The 17,716-nt window shown below is 41.0% G+C and overlaps 1 protein-coding gene across 12 annotated transcripts in view; it reads right to left on the bottom strand.

The window, feature by feature from the left end:
* The window catches only part of Epb41 (erythrocyte membrane protein band 4.1), a 156,919-nt gene that overhangs the window by 36,884 nt on the left and 102,319 nt on the right, over positions 1-17,716 (bottom strand). For 8 of the 12 annotated variants that reach the window (XM_028759647.1, XM_028759638.1, XM_028759649.1 and 5 more), the window contains 4 exons: positions 16,085-16,182; positions 15,232-15,404; positions 7,818-8,008; positions 3,126-3,188 (listed from right to left, as the gene is read on the bottom strand). In XM_028759647.1, coding sequence (XP_028615480.1) covers positions 3,126-3,188; positions 7,818-8,008; positions 15,232-15,404; positions 16,085-16,182 — 525 coding nt within the window. The remainder of the gene's footprint in view (positions 1-3,125; positions 3,189-7,817; positions 8,009-15,231; positions 15,405-16,084; positions 16,183-17,716) is intronic. The other 4 variants (XM_028759648.1, XM_028759641.1, XM_028759637.1 and 1 more) reach the window with 3 other exon arrangements.

The following is a 17,716-nucleotide window of genomic DNA, read 5'->3' on the forward strand; positions in this document are numbered from 1 at the left end:
TAAGGAAAGCATGAAGCTAAATGGATCCCTGGCATGCTGTGTGAACTTTGGGATTTGTCTATTTTTGGCATTGTGGGAAATAATTTCACTTTGGAAAACAAAAATAAAAACAAAACAATACAGAATTTTTTTTTGTATCAAATGGTTTTTTTTTCCCCTTCCTGCAGGCAAGAAAGACCTTAACTAAATAAAACTTTCTCCAAATTGCTATCTAGGAGAAAAAAAAATACAAAACCCAGGGACTCACATGACATCTGAATTCTGGGGCAGCTCCTTCAGAAACTCATGAACTAATCTCTCTCTCTCTCTCTCTCTCTCTCTCTCTCTCTCTCTCTCTCTCTCTCTCTCTCTCTGTTTTTGAAAGACTGACCTATGTGTATTTGCTTTGAAAGCACAGAGATAACTAATCCCCAAAGGTAACTGTAGCTCTTTATAACTAGCATCTCTCACTTACTAAGAAGAAATGTGAGCCTATCTTAGGAACGTGAGCTTTTCCAGGGGGAAAACAACTGTGCTACAGCTGAAAGCAAGGAAGATAAGCATGTACAAGTTCAAGACTTAGTCTTTGAGCAGCTGAAACCTGTCAGGCATGTTGAGAGTCTGTGACCCAGGTCCTCACTGGATGTTAAATCTGTTTGGGCCAAGAACAACCTAACAAATTTGGGATGATTAAAAGTGCAAGCAAGGCAAAACAAAACGGACCATGAGATACTGGGATAAACATAACTCAGACCCAGCCGGAGCTGCACCTGATGACTTGTAACTCTTCTTGAATAGCTTTTGATTGGTTTGGAACCTGAGAAAATATATTTTTCAATAAAACTGGTAGCTTCTGAGGGAGCTATCTCCATCCTTCTTAGCTGTTTTATTGGAAACTTGTGGGAGCATGGAATAAAATTAAGATCTCAAAGGGACCTGCTCCAGATAGAATTTGTCACAGACATTTGCTACAGGTTCTCTCTGGGAGATGGAGGAGGAGGCGGTAGATCTAAAAATGAACTCGACCTTATTTGTGCCAGAACAAAGCATTAGTGGGGGTGTGATAAGGGAGGGTGGGAGGGATGCTTCAAAAAAAAAAAAAAAACGCTCCAGAGCAACAACAGAGAACTTGAGAGAACCTCCTTGGGGTCACTTTTTACTAAGGAATGATGGTCAAAAGGTTATGTTCAGGTTAGATAATTCTTAAGGCCTATCATCTTAGGATTTTAGCAGCAATAAAACCAAACACTTCATTAAATTTACAATGTTCTCAAAAGGCAGTTAGTAGTTTTAAATTTCAAACACACACATATTCAAAAATCCCCTCTCAGGGCTCTCAGTAAAATGCCACGGAAGAAAACACAGATGACAGAGGAATTTTGTGAGTCTCAGAAGCCACAGCACACCTCATGGAAGAAATGATAAATATATGATTGGCACAGAGGTTCAGGGACTACTTGCAGTGGGGAGACGCTATCCCATGAAGTGGTGACCACTGGACATGCCTTGTCCTTCCTAATCACCAAACAAAAAAGGTCTCAGGCCTCAGATACAGTTTAGACGGTGATCCCATGGAGGTCTTATGTTATATGAGACAAATGGAAGTAAAGCACTTGGCCATGTGCCATCATTCAGTACACAGTAAATGAAGGTCATCCATAATTTTTAATATTTGTATTAAAGTGCCTTATATAGAGATGTTCAAAATATAGCTACTGACAAAAAAATAAATAAATAATCCTTACAGGCCATATATTAATGAGAAATATATATATATATTTGACACTAGGTCTCATGTAGCCCAGACTGCCCTTAAAATATAAAGCTGAGAATGACCTTGACCCCTGATCTTCCTTCTCAGTCTCCCAGGTGTGGGGATTAAAGATGTGCTACCCTGCCTGGCCAGAGAGATACTTTTTAAGTTTCTTCAAACTTTCACATTGGAGATATTTAATACATGGCTCTTCTCTCAAGTCTCAGCTGCATGCTACCTCACGGGACACAGTGGCTCACACCTGCAATGCCCGTGCAGGAGGCCGAGGCAACACACTTCCTGAGACCTCGTGTCTTAGAGTAGACCCCCTGAAGCAGAGCGATGTTATCTCCTACAGGTTTCTACGAGCTTGCAGCTAGGTGCTGCTCTTCCTTTCTCTCCCTCAGCGCCCCCACTGCAAGCTTCCTGCAATCCTCCCCAGGGAAGCCACACCGTGATGTAAGTTTATACTCTTTTCTTTCGGTTCTGCCTTGATTGTTATATAATATAGTCTTCCTCTTCTATTTAGGAGATTTTCTCATGTACAGACTACACTGGTCCCACTGTCTTCCACAGAGAATAATTCCAATTTTCTTAATTTTTCTCATGGAGTTTCTTTAATCTCCAAATTGGTTTTACATCTCATACCCAATATGGAGCTCCAGACTAGGAAAAGTCTATGAGCTGAGGTAAAAATCTGGTCACTATTGAATGAATAGAAAAAGAACTTTAGGACTCTTTCTGAGAAGAAAATCATAAAACTCCTCAGTCAGATTCCAGCTTTATCAACTTATCAGCTCTGTGGCCTTGGAGAACTACTTAAATTCTTTAGCTTCAGTGTTTTCATCTTAAAAGTAAAGATCCTACTCACAAGTTTACTTTTATGGTTAAGCCTGTGGTAACCACCCCTCAATGCTAGGCTTCCTTCCCAACCTTTCTTTCTTCAGGAACTTTTGCTTTCTCTAATGCAGAAGCCCAAGTGAATTTCAATCACTTTCCCTCTTTTTTTTTTTTTTAAATACTCTTCTCAGTTCAGGGGGAAAAACAGTGCAAATTTTTTTCTTGGGACATTTACAGTTTATCCTCTTGGAAAATTGAAGAAACTTTTAGCAATGCTATTTGAATGTTCTGAAAGGGGACAAAACAGCAGAACCATGAACGGGGAGGCAGCTCCAATCATATATTTCTCTAGATAGTATGAGAGATGCAAACGAAAGGTTAGGAGAGATGGTTGCTTATCTTCATGTTTACCAACATGCAAAGGCACTTTAAACCTAAGCGTCTCCCATGCAGTGGCATGCAAACCCAAACGCAGCGCAGAGTGAAGGGGATTAGCACAGAATGCAGAAGGTTCCAGGCCACCAACTGAAATAAGCTTCAAGTTCATACAAACCTCCAACATTAAATTGCTATGTCTGATATAAATGTTTTCACCATCTAGTCTCTCTCTCTTTTTCTGTGAAAACGAAAGGGAGAAAAACAGAAGCATAAAAAAATTAAAACGTTGTTCTTGCGGGGAAACAAACTGCAAATTGGCAAACAAAAAAACAATTAAAAGTAAATGTGCGATGCAGCAAATGCCAACATGAAATGGTCACAGACACACACGGACGCAGAGCATGGTTACCAGAGGGGAACGATGACCTTTGTTTGCGGACGATGGGAAGCCGTGACGATGGTATTTAAATAGACAGTGTTCCCGCTTCATTGCTTCTAACACAATACACTGTTATTAGAAATTGAGCTATTTGAATATTACCTTAAGATAATATATAACTCTAAAAGGTTTGGACACAATGTACCATGGAGTGGAGAGATGCCATAAAAACACCTAGCCTTTTGGAGAGTTTTACATTTCTGAATACTGCAGTATCTGAATGTCTACCGTGTTCTGGATTTAATCAGCTAAAAAGTACATCCAGTAAGAACTGGTTCATCCCACTCTGAGGCTGGGAAATAAGCACACAGCAGTTAATCGCATACTGTTAATGCTGGAAGTTCCTGCTACGACAGCTTTTGCGATAAACATGTATAAAATACTAATAGGTCTACTAGTATGTCACTGGGAAAGTTCTTGTAAAGTTTGAGCCTGGAAGATAGGTCTGGCCTGCACAATTGCATTTCATTAAGAGACTTAAATATTGAAAGCTTACCTAGATAAAACCTGTCCATAAACAGTCTAATTTCTTTGTGTGTGTGTGTGTGTGTGCATGTGTGTGAGTGTGTGTGTGCATGTGCATGTGTGCAAATACACATCCCAACTATACTGCTTGATGGTTCCCCACATACTGCCTCTCTTGGAGTAATTTCTGATGAAGAAGACTCAAAGGCTGGACCACTGTCTTTTTAATACACTGTAAGCAGCATGGATGAGATGGTGGCCTCGCTGTGAAAGTGAAAATAGGCTAACCTTCCTCATTCTTATCAGATCTTCACCTTTTTCTGCAAGCTTCTGTTTTGCCACAATTCAATAAAGAAGAAAAAGATAAAATATTGGCTCATTGAAGTTTATTTGAACTTTTATTTATTTTTAAGGTAAAGCAGAATGGGGGAGTTATTAAAAATGACAGTGGGGGGGGTGGCAGGGAGGGAAAGGAACAAATGGCTTGTTGGCACAAACCTGTGTTTGGTCACCATTTGAGGTAGGTACTGTGACCTCGGTGTGGGTTTTTTCCACCTACATTTAAGAAATAAAATAGTGAAACATTTTAGGTTAGCAGGCTTCCATGGATAGTTAAGCTGCTTCATGGAGCTAGGGGTGAAAATGATGCCCCCAGCAGGGAAGGTTTTATTCTCAGTAACATTGGTAGTTCATTATGACAGTTTCAAGGCTGAAGAGGTAATATAGGTAGCCAAATTACCAAAAAAGAAAACTGAACTAATCACCCTATTGATAAAAAGGCATTTTAATGCCTATTTTTTAAAAAGCACTCACAAAAGCAGTAATCTAGGCTTAATACTAAGCTGTATGTTCTTGTTTATAACCTAGACATATTTGTGTGTGTGTGAGTGTGTGTGTATGTGTGTGTGTGTGTATACTACGTACATCACGGCACTTGTGTGGAGGTCAGAAGACAATCTCAGGTGTCATCGTTCACCTTCGACCTTGTTTCAGACAGGGTCTCTCTTGTCCACCAAGGGTGTGTGTATTTCCTGACTCTGCCTCCCCTCTCCCAGTAGTGGGGTGCTGAGATTACAGACACAAGTGCTCCTGAGGGGTCTGAGGATCTGAACTCAGGCAAACACTTTATCCTCCCAGTTACCTTTCGGGCCTCGAGTACTTCAAATCATATTTCAGAACACGTTTACAAATCAAGATATAAATGTGTAATATACATGACAGAAACAAATAGATAATTTTTATAGTAAGACACATGTAATAAAGCACGTAAGACACCAAATAGGTAAACACAAAAGACTCTGTTAGCTGATCAATACATTTAAGAAGACAGTTTACTCCTCAGTTCATGAAGGGGAACATAAAATTAATTACATGCAAATTATAACTGACACATGCAACTAACTACCTTCCACTTCAGCTGCAGCATCCGACACTGCAGTCTCCTCTCTAGGAACCCACATGCTTGGCAGACAGGCAAGATTTATCCTTAGTAGTAGCAGAAGAATATTATCCTAAGGATGCTGTGTGTATCTTTAGAATACAGCTAGAAATAACCATCCTATAGTCAGAGACTGGAGTAATTATTCAAAGACCTGATTATGACGAGGAAACGCCGTACAGTGATTACTGCACAAAGCACTGTGTATTTCACATTTAGAAACTGAATTGTCTTTTCTAAGGGTTAAACAGTTTTGTTATATTACTCACTTTTTACAGAACCATGTCAACTTCTGGTTTTGACATATTCTTTTAACTTGCATAAAGCAACATTGCTCCGGAGAACAATGTCTCTGTGCTATTTTCTCTAGGTTAAATATAAAAAAAATTAGATAATACCAGACTCTGCAATACTGCTAAACATATATGCACATCCAACCAGGACACTGTTGAACTACCAGGAGTAATTAATAATTGAGTGGTCTCTGTTCTAGATCCCAGTTAGCAAGTTAATCACTTGTCTGAGCTTAACTTTTCTTCAGTAATAGAATAGAGATAACATCTCGGTTTCTGGTTTGTTTGTTTGTTTGTTTTTGAGACCAAGTTTTACTATGTAGCCTGGGTTGGCCTCCAACTCTATTTCCCAAGATCTGGAATTAAGACATGTGCCATCATGTCCAACTTAAAACAGACACAATGTCTTCATAGAACTATGTATACTCTGCAAATAATAGTTTTAAATTGTTTGATGAAGCTTAAGTTCCTTGTTTGAACAATAGCGTCTTTTGGGTCCTTAGTGATCTAGCAGCAGAAAATGAAAAGTCACCACTTTGGTTTAAGAACTGAGGCCAGTCGTCCAGCCTTGATGTGAGACTATGTGCTCTTGTAGCTTGCTATACCATATTTGGTTGATGTCCCTGAGAAGCCTGCTTTTTTCTGAGAGGAGGTGGGGAGGTAGGTCTGAGGGGGGAGGGGGGTGAGGAGGGGAGGAAGGGGACACTGCAGCCAGGATGTAATGACAGAAGAATAAACAAAAAGGAAAAAAAGAGTTGGAGCTATGGGGCTGGAGAAATGGCTCAGCAGTTGGGAGCATCATCTGCTCTTCCAGAGGACCAGGGTTTAATTCCCAGCACCCACAGTGCTTCACAACTGTCTGTAACTAAAGTTCCAGTGGATCCAACTCCCTCACACAGACATACATACAGGCCAAACACAAATGCATAAAAAAAAAAAAGTTAAATGAGGAGGAAAAAAAAAAGAATTGATGCCAAAAGAGAGCAGTGATACAAACTTATAGTCCCCACTATTAGGAAGATTAGGTAGAAGGGTTTTTTAAGTGTAGGTGTTCAAGGCTAGCCTGGGAAACATGTAAACCCCCATTTCATTTTGCCAAAGCTTCAAAACAGGCAAGAGAAACTTATTTTTGAAGTACTTGCATGCTTTATGGACAAAAGGAAAACTAGTGAAAGAGCAGAAGACCAGTGGTGTCTTAGTCTTTCATGGGGACTCATCAACAACTCCAATATCCTGACACTCTCTAATCAGCATGGAAAAGGAAAGTCAAAAGTGCACGCTGATATATTCCAACATTTAAAACAGAGCAAGTATTCAAAAGCCACACAGAACCTGAAGACCAATGTCATGGACACCAGGCAAACGTCACTCAAGACAGAGAACCTGTATGTCATGTTTAGCAGTTAAGATAACAGTTGCTCACTGTTCTACACCAAGTCAGACATTGACCTGGCTCCAAAAGAGCAGCCTGATCTATACACACTATCAGTATGGGAAGAGAAGGCACGCCCCAAGGTCTGAACACCAAGCGCCATTCTCAGGAGTGCTGCTGTGTCTCACACCCTTCACAACAGTGAGACCTGCATCTACTTTAACAGACCTGAACTAGCTCTGTGTAAATGTTTTTTAAAAGCTTGAACATATATAAAAGTCCAGTTATGATTTCAGTTATAATTTTGCTAATTAACTAGTGATTTTTCAACTTCGTACAGTGACTATGGGTATACTCAAACTCAGAATGATCAACTCAAAAGCATAATTCTCCCACAAGACAGATCTCCTCCTCATCGGGCTGTTTACTGTTTAAGTAACTGGGCTGGAGAGATGGCTCAGCAGTTAAGAGCACTGGCTGCTCTTGCAGAGGACCTGGGTTTGATTCTCAGCACCTAACAATAATCTGTAACTCCAGTTTCAGGGGACCTGATGCTCTCTTCTGACCTCTGCAGGCACCAGGCAGGCACATGGTGCACATACATAAATTCAAGCAAAACACTCATACACATAAAAAAAAAAAAATCCTCCCAAAAGAATTTAGGAAAGTTTTAAACAGCTCTATAAATGTGCTTTATGCAGTATCTATTCTTTGAAAATCAAATTCTAGAAAAACACACAGGAGATTGATGAGAGATGATTTCTTTTAGAAGCAAGGAGAAAAGGCAGCTTTGTTGGGAAGCTGTAAGATCACCTGTAACTCAGAGCGTGCACTAGCAGACCTTGGCGTCTGAGACATACCTTCCACGCTTCTGTGGGCTCTGGCTCAGCCAGCTCAGTAGGCGGTTCTTCTCCCCGCTTCTCTTCAACCTTCGCAGCTTCCTTTGGTGCTTTTTTGACAGATGCCCCTGGGCCTTCTGTGACCTGACCCTGAGCAATGGCTGGGGCAGAGGTGGGCCGAGGACTTCGGTCTGTGGACTCAGCAGCTGCTGCTGTGTGAGGAAGAGGGAAAAACAGATAAAGACATGTGTCACCCTCCCGACCTCAAAGTCACAGGGTGAAACTGCAAATCCAGGACACTCGGGAATGTTGCAGCCTCCTGTGTATCTGCCGTACAGGAGGTAAGCAAAAACCATCAGTGCTTTTCAAGGAAGATGATCGCAATGAGATAAATCATCCTCAACAGAGAAACCAGGACATTTTAATCACTGTTTCTTTTTTCTTTCCTCTTTCTTCTTCTTTTTTTTTTTTTTTTTGTTTGTTTTTTGAGACAGGGTTTCTCTGTGTAGCCCAGCCCTTGCCGTCCTGGAACTCACTCTGTAGACCAGGCTGGCCTTGAACTCAGAGATCCACCTGCCTCTGCCTCCCAAGTGCTGGGATTAAAGGCATGTGCCACCACTGACCACCTTAATCACTGTTTCTTAAATGCTGAATTTGAATAAAGACTGAAAAAAATAAGCCAAAACCCACTTAAATTATAGTCTGTTAAAATTTAAAAACAAAACAAAACCTTGCAATAAAGCATGGATTCAGGATAGCTCTCCCAATAAGCCGTTTGAAATAAGTTTATTTTTTAGATGGTTTCAGGAACCTAAACATCTGATTTGGTAGGGTGGATAATGCTTGTTATCTTGGTTTGGGTTTATTGTTTTCTATGACACTGCTACAAAATGATTAAAAAAAACAAAAAACAAAAAAAACCAAAAACCTTGAAAAATGGCTCTTCTGGTAAGACAGGGACTACTGTTGGATGTGTGAAAAGGTAAATCTTTGAGACAGACAATCTCTTTTAATAAATCAATTGATTAAAAGTTCAAAAAATTCTGGACTTTCACACAAAAATAAAGCATAAATTAACGGAGCCCCTCTCCTCCTTACCAATGTCTTATGCCCTGTTCTCTAAAGTACTTAGAGTCCTGGCGCTCAGCCAGGGCTGATTGTCCCCAGGGCATATGTGACAATGTCTGGAGATGTTCTGGTGTCAGAGCTGGGGCAGAGAAAGGAAGTGCTGACACCTAGTGCACAGAGAGAAAGGTAGCAGAGGCTGAGAAACCCTAGTTAGGGAGATGCCTGCCTGGGCTGCTCTGGAGAGAATACACCATATGAGCTGACTATAAAAACCTCTGCATGTAACTAACTGTTGCTTGGATTTGAACTATTTGGCATCTCCTTTAGGTAACTTAATTCAAAACAGAGATTGGGACTATAGCTCAGTGACAGATTCCTTGTCTGACACGAAGCAGGCCCTGGTTCACAGTCATTATCTTTAGTTTTCAATCTTTGTTCTTTTCTTTCAGGGTTAAAAAAAGAAAATGTCCATACATTTTGTAGTAAAGCTTACTAAGATCTAATGTCAAAGGTAAACCTTTGTTTGTTTTCTTTAAGAGAGGATTTTTCTCTACATACCCCTGGGTGTTCTGGTACTTAGCATGTAGATCAGGCTGGCCTTGAACTCTCAGAGTTCAACTCTCAACCTGCCTTTGTTTCATAAATGCTGGGATTAAAGGCAAGTATGTGCAATCACACTTAACTTTAATATTTTGCTTTAAAATTGTATCTATTTTTATCTGTGTGTCTTCTGTGTGCATGTTACGTGGAAGGAGGCACACACACGTCACAGCATGTATGACCTCCATACGGAGGTCAGAGGACAACCCTGGGCAATTGAGAATCTTTCCTTCCACTTTGGGATCAGGGATTAAACTCAAGCTCTCAGGTTTATGTGCCAAGTGCTTTTACCCACTGAGCCATCTCAAGGGCTCTGATTTAGAATTTCAGATAACAGGTCATCATTCTTTCTTTTTTTAAAAATATTTACTTATTTTATATATGTGAGTACATTGTCGCTCTCTTCAGACACACCAGAAGAGGGCATCAGATCTCATTACAGATGGTTGTGAACCACCATGTGGTTGTTGGGAATTGAACTCAGGACCTCTGGAAGAGCAGTTGGTGCTCTTAGCTGCTGAGCCATCTCTCCAGAACCCAAGGCCATCATTTTTGTACTGAGACTTTTATTAGATTTGAATACATTTTTATGGAAACACGCAATTTTATTATGTACATTCCTTCTTCAGACTACTGAACATAATTTATTCTGACACATTTAGATTTATAGACTGTAAAAATGAAGCAAAACAAGGAATTCTTTAAACCAGAACAGACTGACAAACAGAAAGTTACACACATCTTATACAAATGACACTATGAAAGAAACACTTACTATCCTGTAACGACCTCCACTAAAGACTTCTCAGAGGATGCCTAGCAAAAGAATAACAGAATTGTCGAGCCTGTCTCATTTTGCAATGACAGATCTGTGGCCGCTTGTGAGTCCCTGTTGCTAATGGGTGCTCTCAGCTAGTCAACCCGAGAGTGGCAGATGGCAGAGCAAGCCTAACAAAACAAGGGAACTGACAAAATATTTTTCCTCACAGTTGTGTTAATGCCTCGGATTACATGTGTATTCACACCTCCTCTCAAAGAATTAATTCGACTCTGCCTGAAATCACAGACACAGAGCCCTCGCTTTCACCATGTGTTATTTTGCTACATGAATTTGGTTCTAATCCAATACTAATACTGTAGAGCCAAATAATTTATGTCTTCAGCATTCCTACTGTGCATGGGAAAGTAGATACAAATGTAAAACTAATGATTAGACACAGAAGTGGTAATAGTTCACAAACTGGAAAATACCAGTTATAATGAGCATGCCCCACTAGGAAAAGTAAGAAGAAACAAGCAAGACCCAAATTGTGACCCTCACATGAGACCCTCAGCCATACACAGTGGTGCCAGGAAGAGACCTGAGTTTCCTGTGCAATGTGGAGGATACTAACTTTAGGGGAGCTGGAGAAAGAATACTCAACAGACAGAAAAATATTTAATTCTAAGTATCAGTAAATTCTAACACCATATGCTTCAGTCCTTATATTTATTTATTTTGTTATGAGCTAATTTTATTTCAAGAATACATTGGTCAAAAATTAGTTATATGGGCTGGAGAGATGGTTCAGCGGTTAAGATGGCTCTTCCAGAGGTCCTGAGTTCAATTCTCAGCAACCACATGGTGGCTCACAATCATCTGTAATGGGATCCGATGCCCTCTTCTGTGCGTCTGAAGAGAACAATCATGTACTTACAGATATAAAATAAATAAATAAATCTTTCAAAAAAAATTAATTAAGCACACAGTGCATATAGCTCAATGAAAGGATGTCACTTAGGAGTCCTGGAGAAAAGCAAATCCCCTTCAGTTTTGCAGTAAAGAGACTACAAACTATAGGTCACAATAAATACGGTCAGTGCTGTTTTATGTTTTCAACAGCTTTATTGCGATATAATTTATATACTGGACAATTTACTCATTTGAAGTATAATTAAGTGTTTATTAGTATATTAGTGATTGTATGTTTCTGCTGGGCTGGGATGGTCATGTGAGCAAGCATAAGACCCAACTTCAGATTATCAGCCACATGAACTAGCTAAGTACGCATCTGTAAATTTAGCTGTGGCTTGGGGAGCAGATTACTGAAGCTTTCATGCAAGTCAACCTAGCAACCTGGTGAGCTCCGGGTTCAGTTCTTATCTCAAAAAAATAGCTGGAATGTTATCACAGAAACACATGAAGTCAACCTCTGGCCTCCATGTGCACACATCTACATGCACACACATGTACGGCACACCTACTCAGCGCGCGCGCACGCACACACACACACACACACACACACACACACACACACACACTGCTTTAATTGAGGGCTAGAATACAGCTCAATGGCAGAGCACTTGTCTAGCATTCCTAAGTTCCAGGCTTTGATCCTTCACACCAAGAAAAAGGTAAATGATAACCAGCTTTGAGCATTATTACTTTGTTATGTTAGCTATTACAAGATTCTGGAGCCTGTAATAGAGAACACTTAACTTTAAAAAGTTAATGTTTTCCACTCCTAAAGATTCTGATCAAAGTGCTGGTGCTGACACAGAACCACTGATGTCAGCCAGCATGTCACTGTTGGCTGACAAGAACAGAAGCAGACTGGATGAGGTGCTGCTATCTTCTAATTATGTGTATTGAGTGTGTGGGGTTGGGGGGGGGGTGAGATGGGAGGACATGAGTGCAGGTACCTGCAGAGTCCAGAAAAAGGTTCGGAATTCCCTGAAGCTAGAGTTGCAGGCAGCAGTGGGCTGCCTGATGAGGATGCTGGGAACTAGAATCAGATTCTTTGCAATAGCAATACATGCTCTTAACCACCAAGACATCTCTCTAACATTTTTCAAGGAAAGTGATGGGCTGGGAAAATGGGTTGGTGTATACATAGCTTGCTACACAAATGTGAAGACTTGAGTTCAAATCCCTAGACCTCACATAAGGCTGGCACAATAGTGTGCTTCCATGGTCTTAGTGCTCCCTGGAAACAGAGGCAGAATCCTTGGAAGCTCGTGTGCCAGCAAGCCTGCTATGTACAGTAACAGCCTTCTGATACATGCTACTGCATAAACATCCATACCTGCCCACCCACATGCACCAATAAGAAGAGAAGTTAAACAAGAGGAAAGGAGCATGAACCCAGTCAGAAAACACTGCTGAGAGGAACAGTGTTTCTCAACCTGAGGCAAACCTCTATCTCCAGAACTACTTACATCATGATTCATAGCAGTAGCAGAATTACAGCTATGAAGTAGCAACAAAAGTAATTTCATGGTGGCAGTCACCATGACATGGGGAACTGTATTAAAGAATCCCAGCACTGGGAAGGGTGAGCACCACTGGTTTAGAGTAACACCTAGAACATACCAAGTGCTTAATGAATATTAACTCTTGAAGCTTTCATTCTCTCCTTTCTAAAAGTGAAAGGGTGAAAAGCAAACCCAGGGCTAGAGGAAGGCTCAGCAGCTCAGAGGCTGGCTCTTGCTTTGTTCTCAGCACCCACACTGGGCAGCTCACCTATAACTCCAGATCCAGAGAACCTAACACCCTCTTCTAACACCAAAGGACACCCATACTCACACATATACTTACACACAAATACAATTTAATTTCATTTAAAAATAAAATAAAGCACACATCTCAGAGGACAGTGCTGGCTTCTGTTGCTACTTCTAACTAGGTTTCTGACTTTGGTGAATTGCTTACATTCTGAAGTTAAGTAAGGGGCTGGAGAGATGACTCAGTGGTTAAGAGCATTGGGTGTTTTTCCAGAGGACCCAGGTTCAGTTCCCACATGGCAGCTCAAGATTGTCTGTAACTCTAGATCCAGGGGACCAGACACCCTCGCACAGACATATATGCAGGCAAAACACCAATGCATATAAAATAAAAATAAATAAATAAATAATAAGGATAATAAATATCAGTAGACAACTATCCAAAGAAGTTAGAAAAAGAATGACTCAACAAAAGTGTAGAGAAAAGTTGCAGGGAGCACTTGAGAGGCAGAGGCAGGTGGATTTCTGAGTTCAAGGCTAGCCTGGTCTACAGAGTGAGTTCCAGGACAGCCAGGGCTGCACAGAGAAATCTTGTCTCAGAAAAACAAAAACAAACAAACAAACACAATGGCATTACACTAAAGTTCAAGTGGAGGTGGGGTGACTTACTAGGTAAGGAATGAGCTAGCTAATGATGTCACATAACACAGCAAAGGCATACAGGTGAAATGACAACACAGAACAGAAACCTTGTTCCTCCACACCCCAGACTCTGGAGTCTCCTTCCACTACATGATCAAACTCAGGAATAAAACTTGATTTTCTTTTCCTTGCCACTGCCAATACTTAATTTACTAGCAATGTTGTTAGCCCTACTTCCAAAACTAATCTCTAACTGCTTTCCTCTGCCCACTGCAAGCTGGCACTGTCTGGCATTGACTCCCTGTGTCAGCATCCAGCCTGTTTCCGGTTTAATCCTCAGGGCAAGTGGAGCTTTTGCTGCTCAGTATGCAGAGGTGACAGCAGTCAGGCTGTGTCACTCTTTCTGATAATTTCTCACCATAATGAAGAGAAAATCTAAACTCATTACTGTGAGCCTTCAAGGCCCTTCTAAGTCTGACCCCCGCCTGCTGCTCTGACCATACTTTGTTCCTCTCCTCTAGACTTACTAAAATCCACACCTGTGCTGTTCAGTCAGTCGTCATATGTAGTTTGTTCGTCTGTTTGTTTGTACTGAAATGCTCAGTTCCTCGGTAGCAGTCACATTTCAGGTTCTTAACAATCAGAGTGATTCCGAATCAAGTCACAACATGTATTTCCATTGGCACAGAGAGCTGGAACAAGGCAGAGCTCACTCCTCCCTTCAGGAACACGTGCTGGCCACTCTTTCGTTTAGACTTTAGGATGGCTAGTTCCTTCTCAGCGTTCAGGTTTAACTAACTGACGTTGTTCTGGGGAGCCTTCTGACTGTAACTGGATTACCTGATCTGAAACATTCCTGCATCTCCCCACCTGAGACACTTGGCACAACATTTCCCCATTCTATTTTCTTCAAAGCACTCACAACTGCCTGAAGTTATTTATTTGTTTCTGTTTTTAAGTACGGATTGAAAACTCCGTGAGGATGGAGGCCATGTCTGATGCCCACGGCAGTGTCTCCAGGGAACAACAGCAGGCACATAAAACATGCAAAACAAGTGACTGAACAAAGTAAAGAACGAGTTAAATACTTGTAGAATCCTTGCTATTCAGCCATTACTGCCCTGCAGTGAACTTCACTTCTTATTCTTAAGATGGTTTTCTTGTTTGTGTTTTTTTTGTTGTTGTTGTTTATGGTTTTTTTGTTTGTGTGCTTGGAGACAGGGTCTCATTGTGGCTGGCCTGGAACTCCTGTGTAGGATAGGCTAGCACTGATATCCACCTCCTCTGTCTCCCAAGAGCTTGGAGTACTAGGATTAAGGGCCTGCACCATCACACCCAGCCTCACACCCTTATGTCTGAATTAGTCAGCAGCACCCCTTTCACTTGACCACTGAGGTTCTTTGTAAATCGGAGACAGTAGGATTCTTATAAATAATCATACTTCCGAGTTGGGCATGGTGCTATGTTTGTAACCCAAGCACTCAGGAGGTGAGAACAGGAAGCCAAAGAGCTTGAGGCCAGTCTCAGATATAGTCAGTTCTTATTTCAAAACAATGCAAAACAACAACAACAATTAAAACCCTTATGCTTCCTTTATCTCTCTCTAAAGATCACGGTGACATCAATAATATCTAATACAAACCTCCATCGAGGCTCCTGGATGCCCGTTTGCTTGCTGTCCGCTCAAAGTGTGGAGCAGGCCTGTCAATCAGGGCACTGGCTTGCCTGGTCTGAGCTTGAGTCCGGCCACTGTATCGAAATTTGGATCCCAGGGCAAGAAACTTGCTTTTGGGAATGGTGTCTGTAGAAGTCAGTCTGGGAAAGAAAAATGATAATAATTCTGATATTTTATTATTTTATCGCATTACTTTATGATTGTGACTATAAAACTAAAAATCAAACCAAGAATAAAGGTGTTTCCAAACTCTTATGGAGATTTCTAGTCAAGCAATCCTTACTTAAAGTCTAGGTCATATCTCAAGCAACCAGAATTAATTTAGTTGGGAGCTATAATATTAAAAACATTAAGTTTCTATAGATAAGGTCTCACGGTTTACAAAATGCCGGATAGCACTGCAGGATTCACACTACATCCTTGAAATGTTTTCATCATTTTACAGATACAGGAAATTGACACATTCCATGAGGAAGTTACTTGCTTAAAGCCACAAAGCTATTAGGAGTCAGGTCTATAGCCACCTATATCCAGGACTAACTGAGCTCTGCTGTGGAAGTAACCAGAGCCCCTAGCAAGCACTAAGTCTCATTCCTTACTTCTACTGTTCTTTTAAGTGGATGGAAAGGCACCCTGGGAACGCTGAGCTACACTTTCCAGTCAGGAGAGGAAGAACTAGATTCACACTGCCTTGGTTAAGCTGCTCACCTGAGCTAAATACAATGCCAGTTCTACAGAGGCACTTTCAACAGCAGGTTCAAAATAGAAGCAGGACACAGAGAATGCAGCCTTGAGACATACATGAGCAGAACAGTAGTACCTGAAAAACGTGTGATGTTCCACGCAGACCTTCCATAATTTCTTAGCTGCTCGATAACTGGGAAGCTTGAAGCCAATGGTACTTTCATAATGTTCTTGCTATAGAGATACAAATAAACATAAAACATAAGTATTATTCCATTATAATGACACAAAGCCAGAGAAATATGATACCATCGAAGAGATACCATACAAAGAATGTCTGGGGGTTGGAGAGATAGTTCAGTGGTTCCAGAGGAATGGGGTTCAATTCCTAAAACCAACATAGTGGCTCACAACCATCCATTACCACTTCACTACCATCTGCTCCCCAGGGATCCAACACCCTCTTCTGATCTCCATGGGCACTAGGCATGTATGCGGCACACAGACACACATGCAGGCAAAACATCCACACACACAATATTTTTAAATTAAAAAAAAACTTACATTAACATTTTTTTCTTACTAAAAGAAATCTGCTCAGTGACAGAGTTTTGTCCAAAGCAACAGTGCCAGGAAATAGGTCTTCTATTACTTATACGTCTTATTTCTTAGAACACACACAGTATGCAGGCATTGCCCCGACATATTTTAGTCAACCCTTGACTGTCTAAAGCTGCTTTTCCTTAGTCACAGACTTGTGCTTGTAGCTTTAGATTACTCAATAGCCAGGAAATGAGACATCCAATAACTGCTCCAGCCAGCCACTATTACTACGCAGTAGAAATCAGTATTGGGAACTAAGCATTTGCCACAAACCAGATGACTGGGGATTTTGTTGTTGTTGTTGTTGTTGTTGTTTTTAAAAAAAGGGGGGGCTGGTGAGATGGCTCAGTGGTTAAGAGCACTGACTGCTCTTCCAGAGGTCACAAGTTCAAATCCCAGCAACCATATGGTGGCTCACAACCATCTGTAATGATTTCTGATGCTCTCTTGTGGGGTGTCTGAAGACAGCTACAGTGTACTTACATATAATAAATAAATAAATAAATAAATAAATAAATAAATAGGCAGGGTCTCACTATGTTTCTCTGGCTTGCCTAGCTATATAAATCACAGGGCTCTGGAATTGAGGTGTGTGCCTCCTTGTCCAGCCTAGATTCTTTTAATTTTTAAAAATGACAAGTGAAAATTGACACACATTGACTTGTTGAGAATGTCTGGTGTATGCGTAACTTGCAGAATAACTGAGTGAGGCTACCTGGCCTACGGATGGACTCATGAGTCTTTTAAGAATACTTAAAACTCATCCTCTTCGTGATTTGTGGAAGAGAGCCAGTGCTGAAGACTAAACCTTGGCCTCACACATGCTAGTGTACCTCTCAGCAATTTTCTTGTAACCTCCAGTCATCACGTTGTACAGTAAGTCTCCGGGACTTATTTCCTTGTCCTTGAATGATTACAAGCTTTCTTTCCTAGCACTGCCAGGGCTACTAGAAACCCTTGCCTTCCGTCCACCTCTTTGTTTCCACCTCAAGCACACTTTATAAGATGGAAAAGGAAGCAGGTTTGCTTTAAATGCTCTTATTGCCAGCAACAGTCTGACTAGATCCAAGTATACTTTACACATGTTCTCTGAGGGCAGAGAAGTTATCTGCTCCCCTCTGCAGTAGTCATGGCACCCCACTTTTCAGAATCCTGCTGTTCTCAA

The sequence above is a fragment of the Grammomys surdaster genome, unplaced genomic scaffold (genome assembly GCF_004785775.1).
Source record: "Grammomys surdaster isolate TR1022 unplaced genomic scaffold, NIH_TR_1.0 126313, whole genome shotgun sequence".
NCBI classification, from domain to species: Eukaryota; Metazoa; Chordata; class Mammalia; order Rodentia; family Muridae; genus Grammomys; species Grammomys surdaster.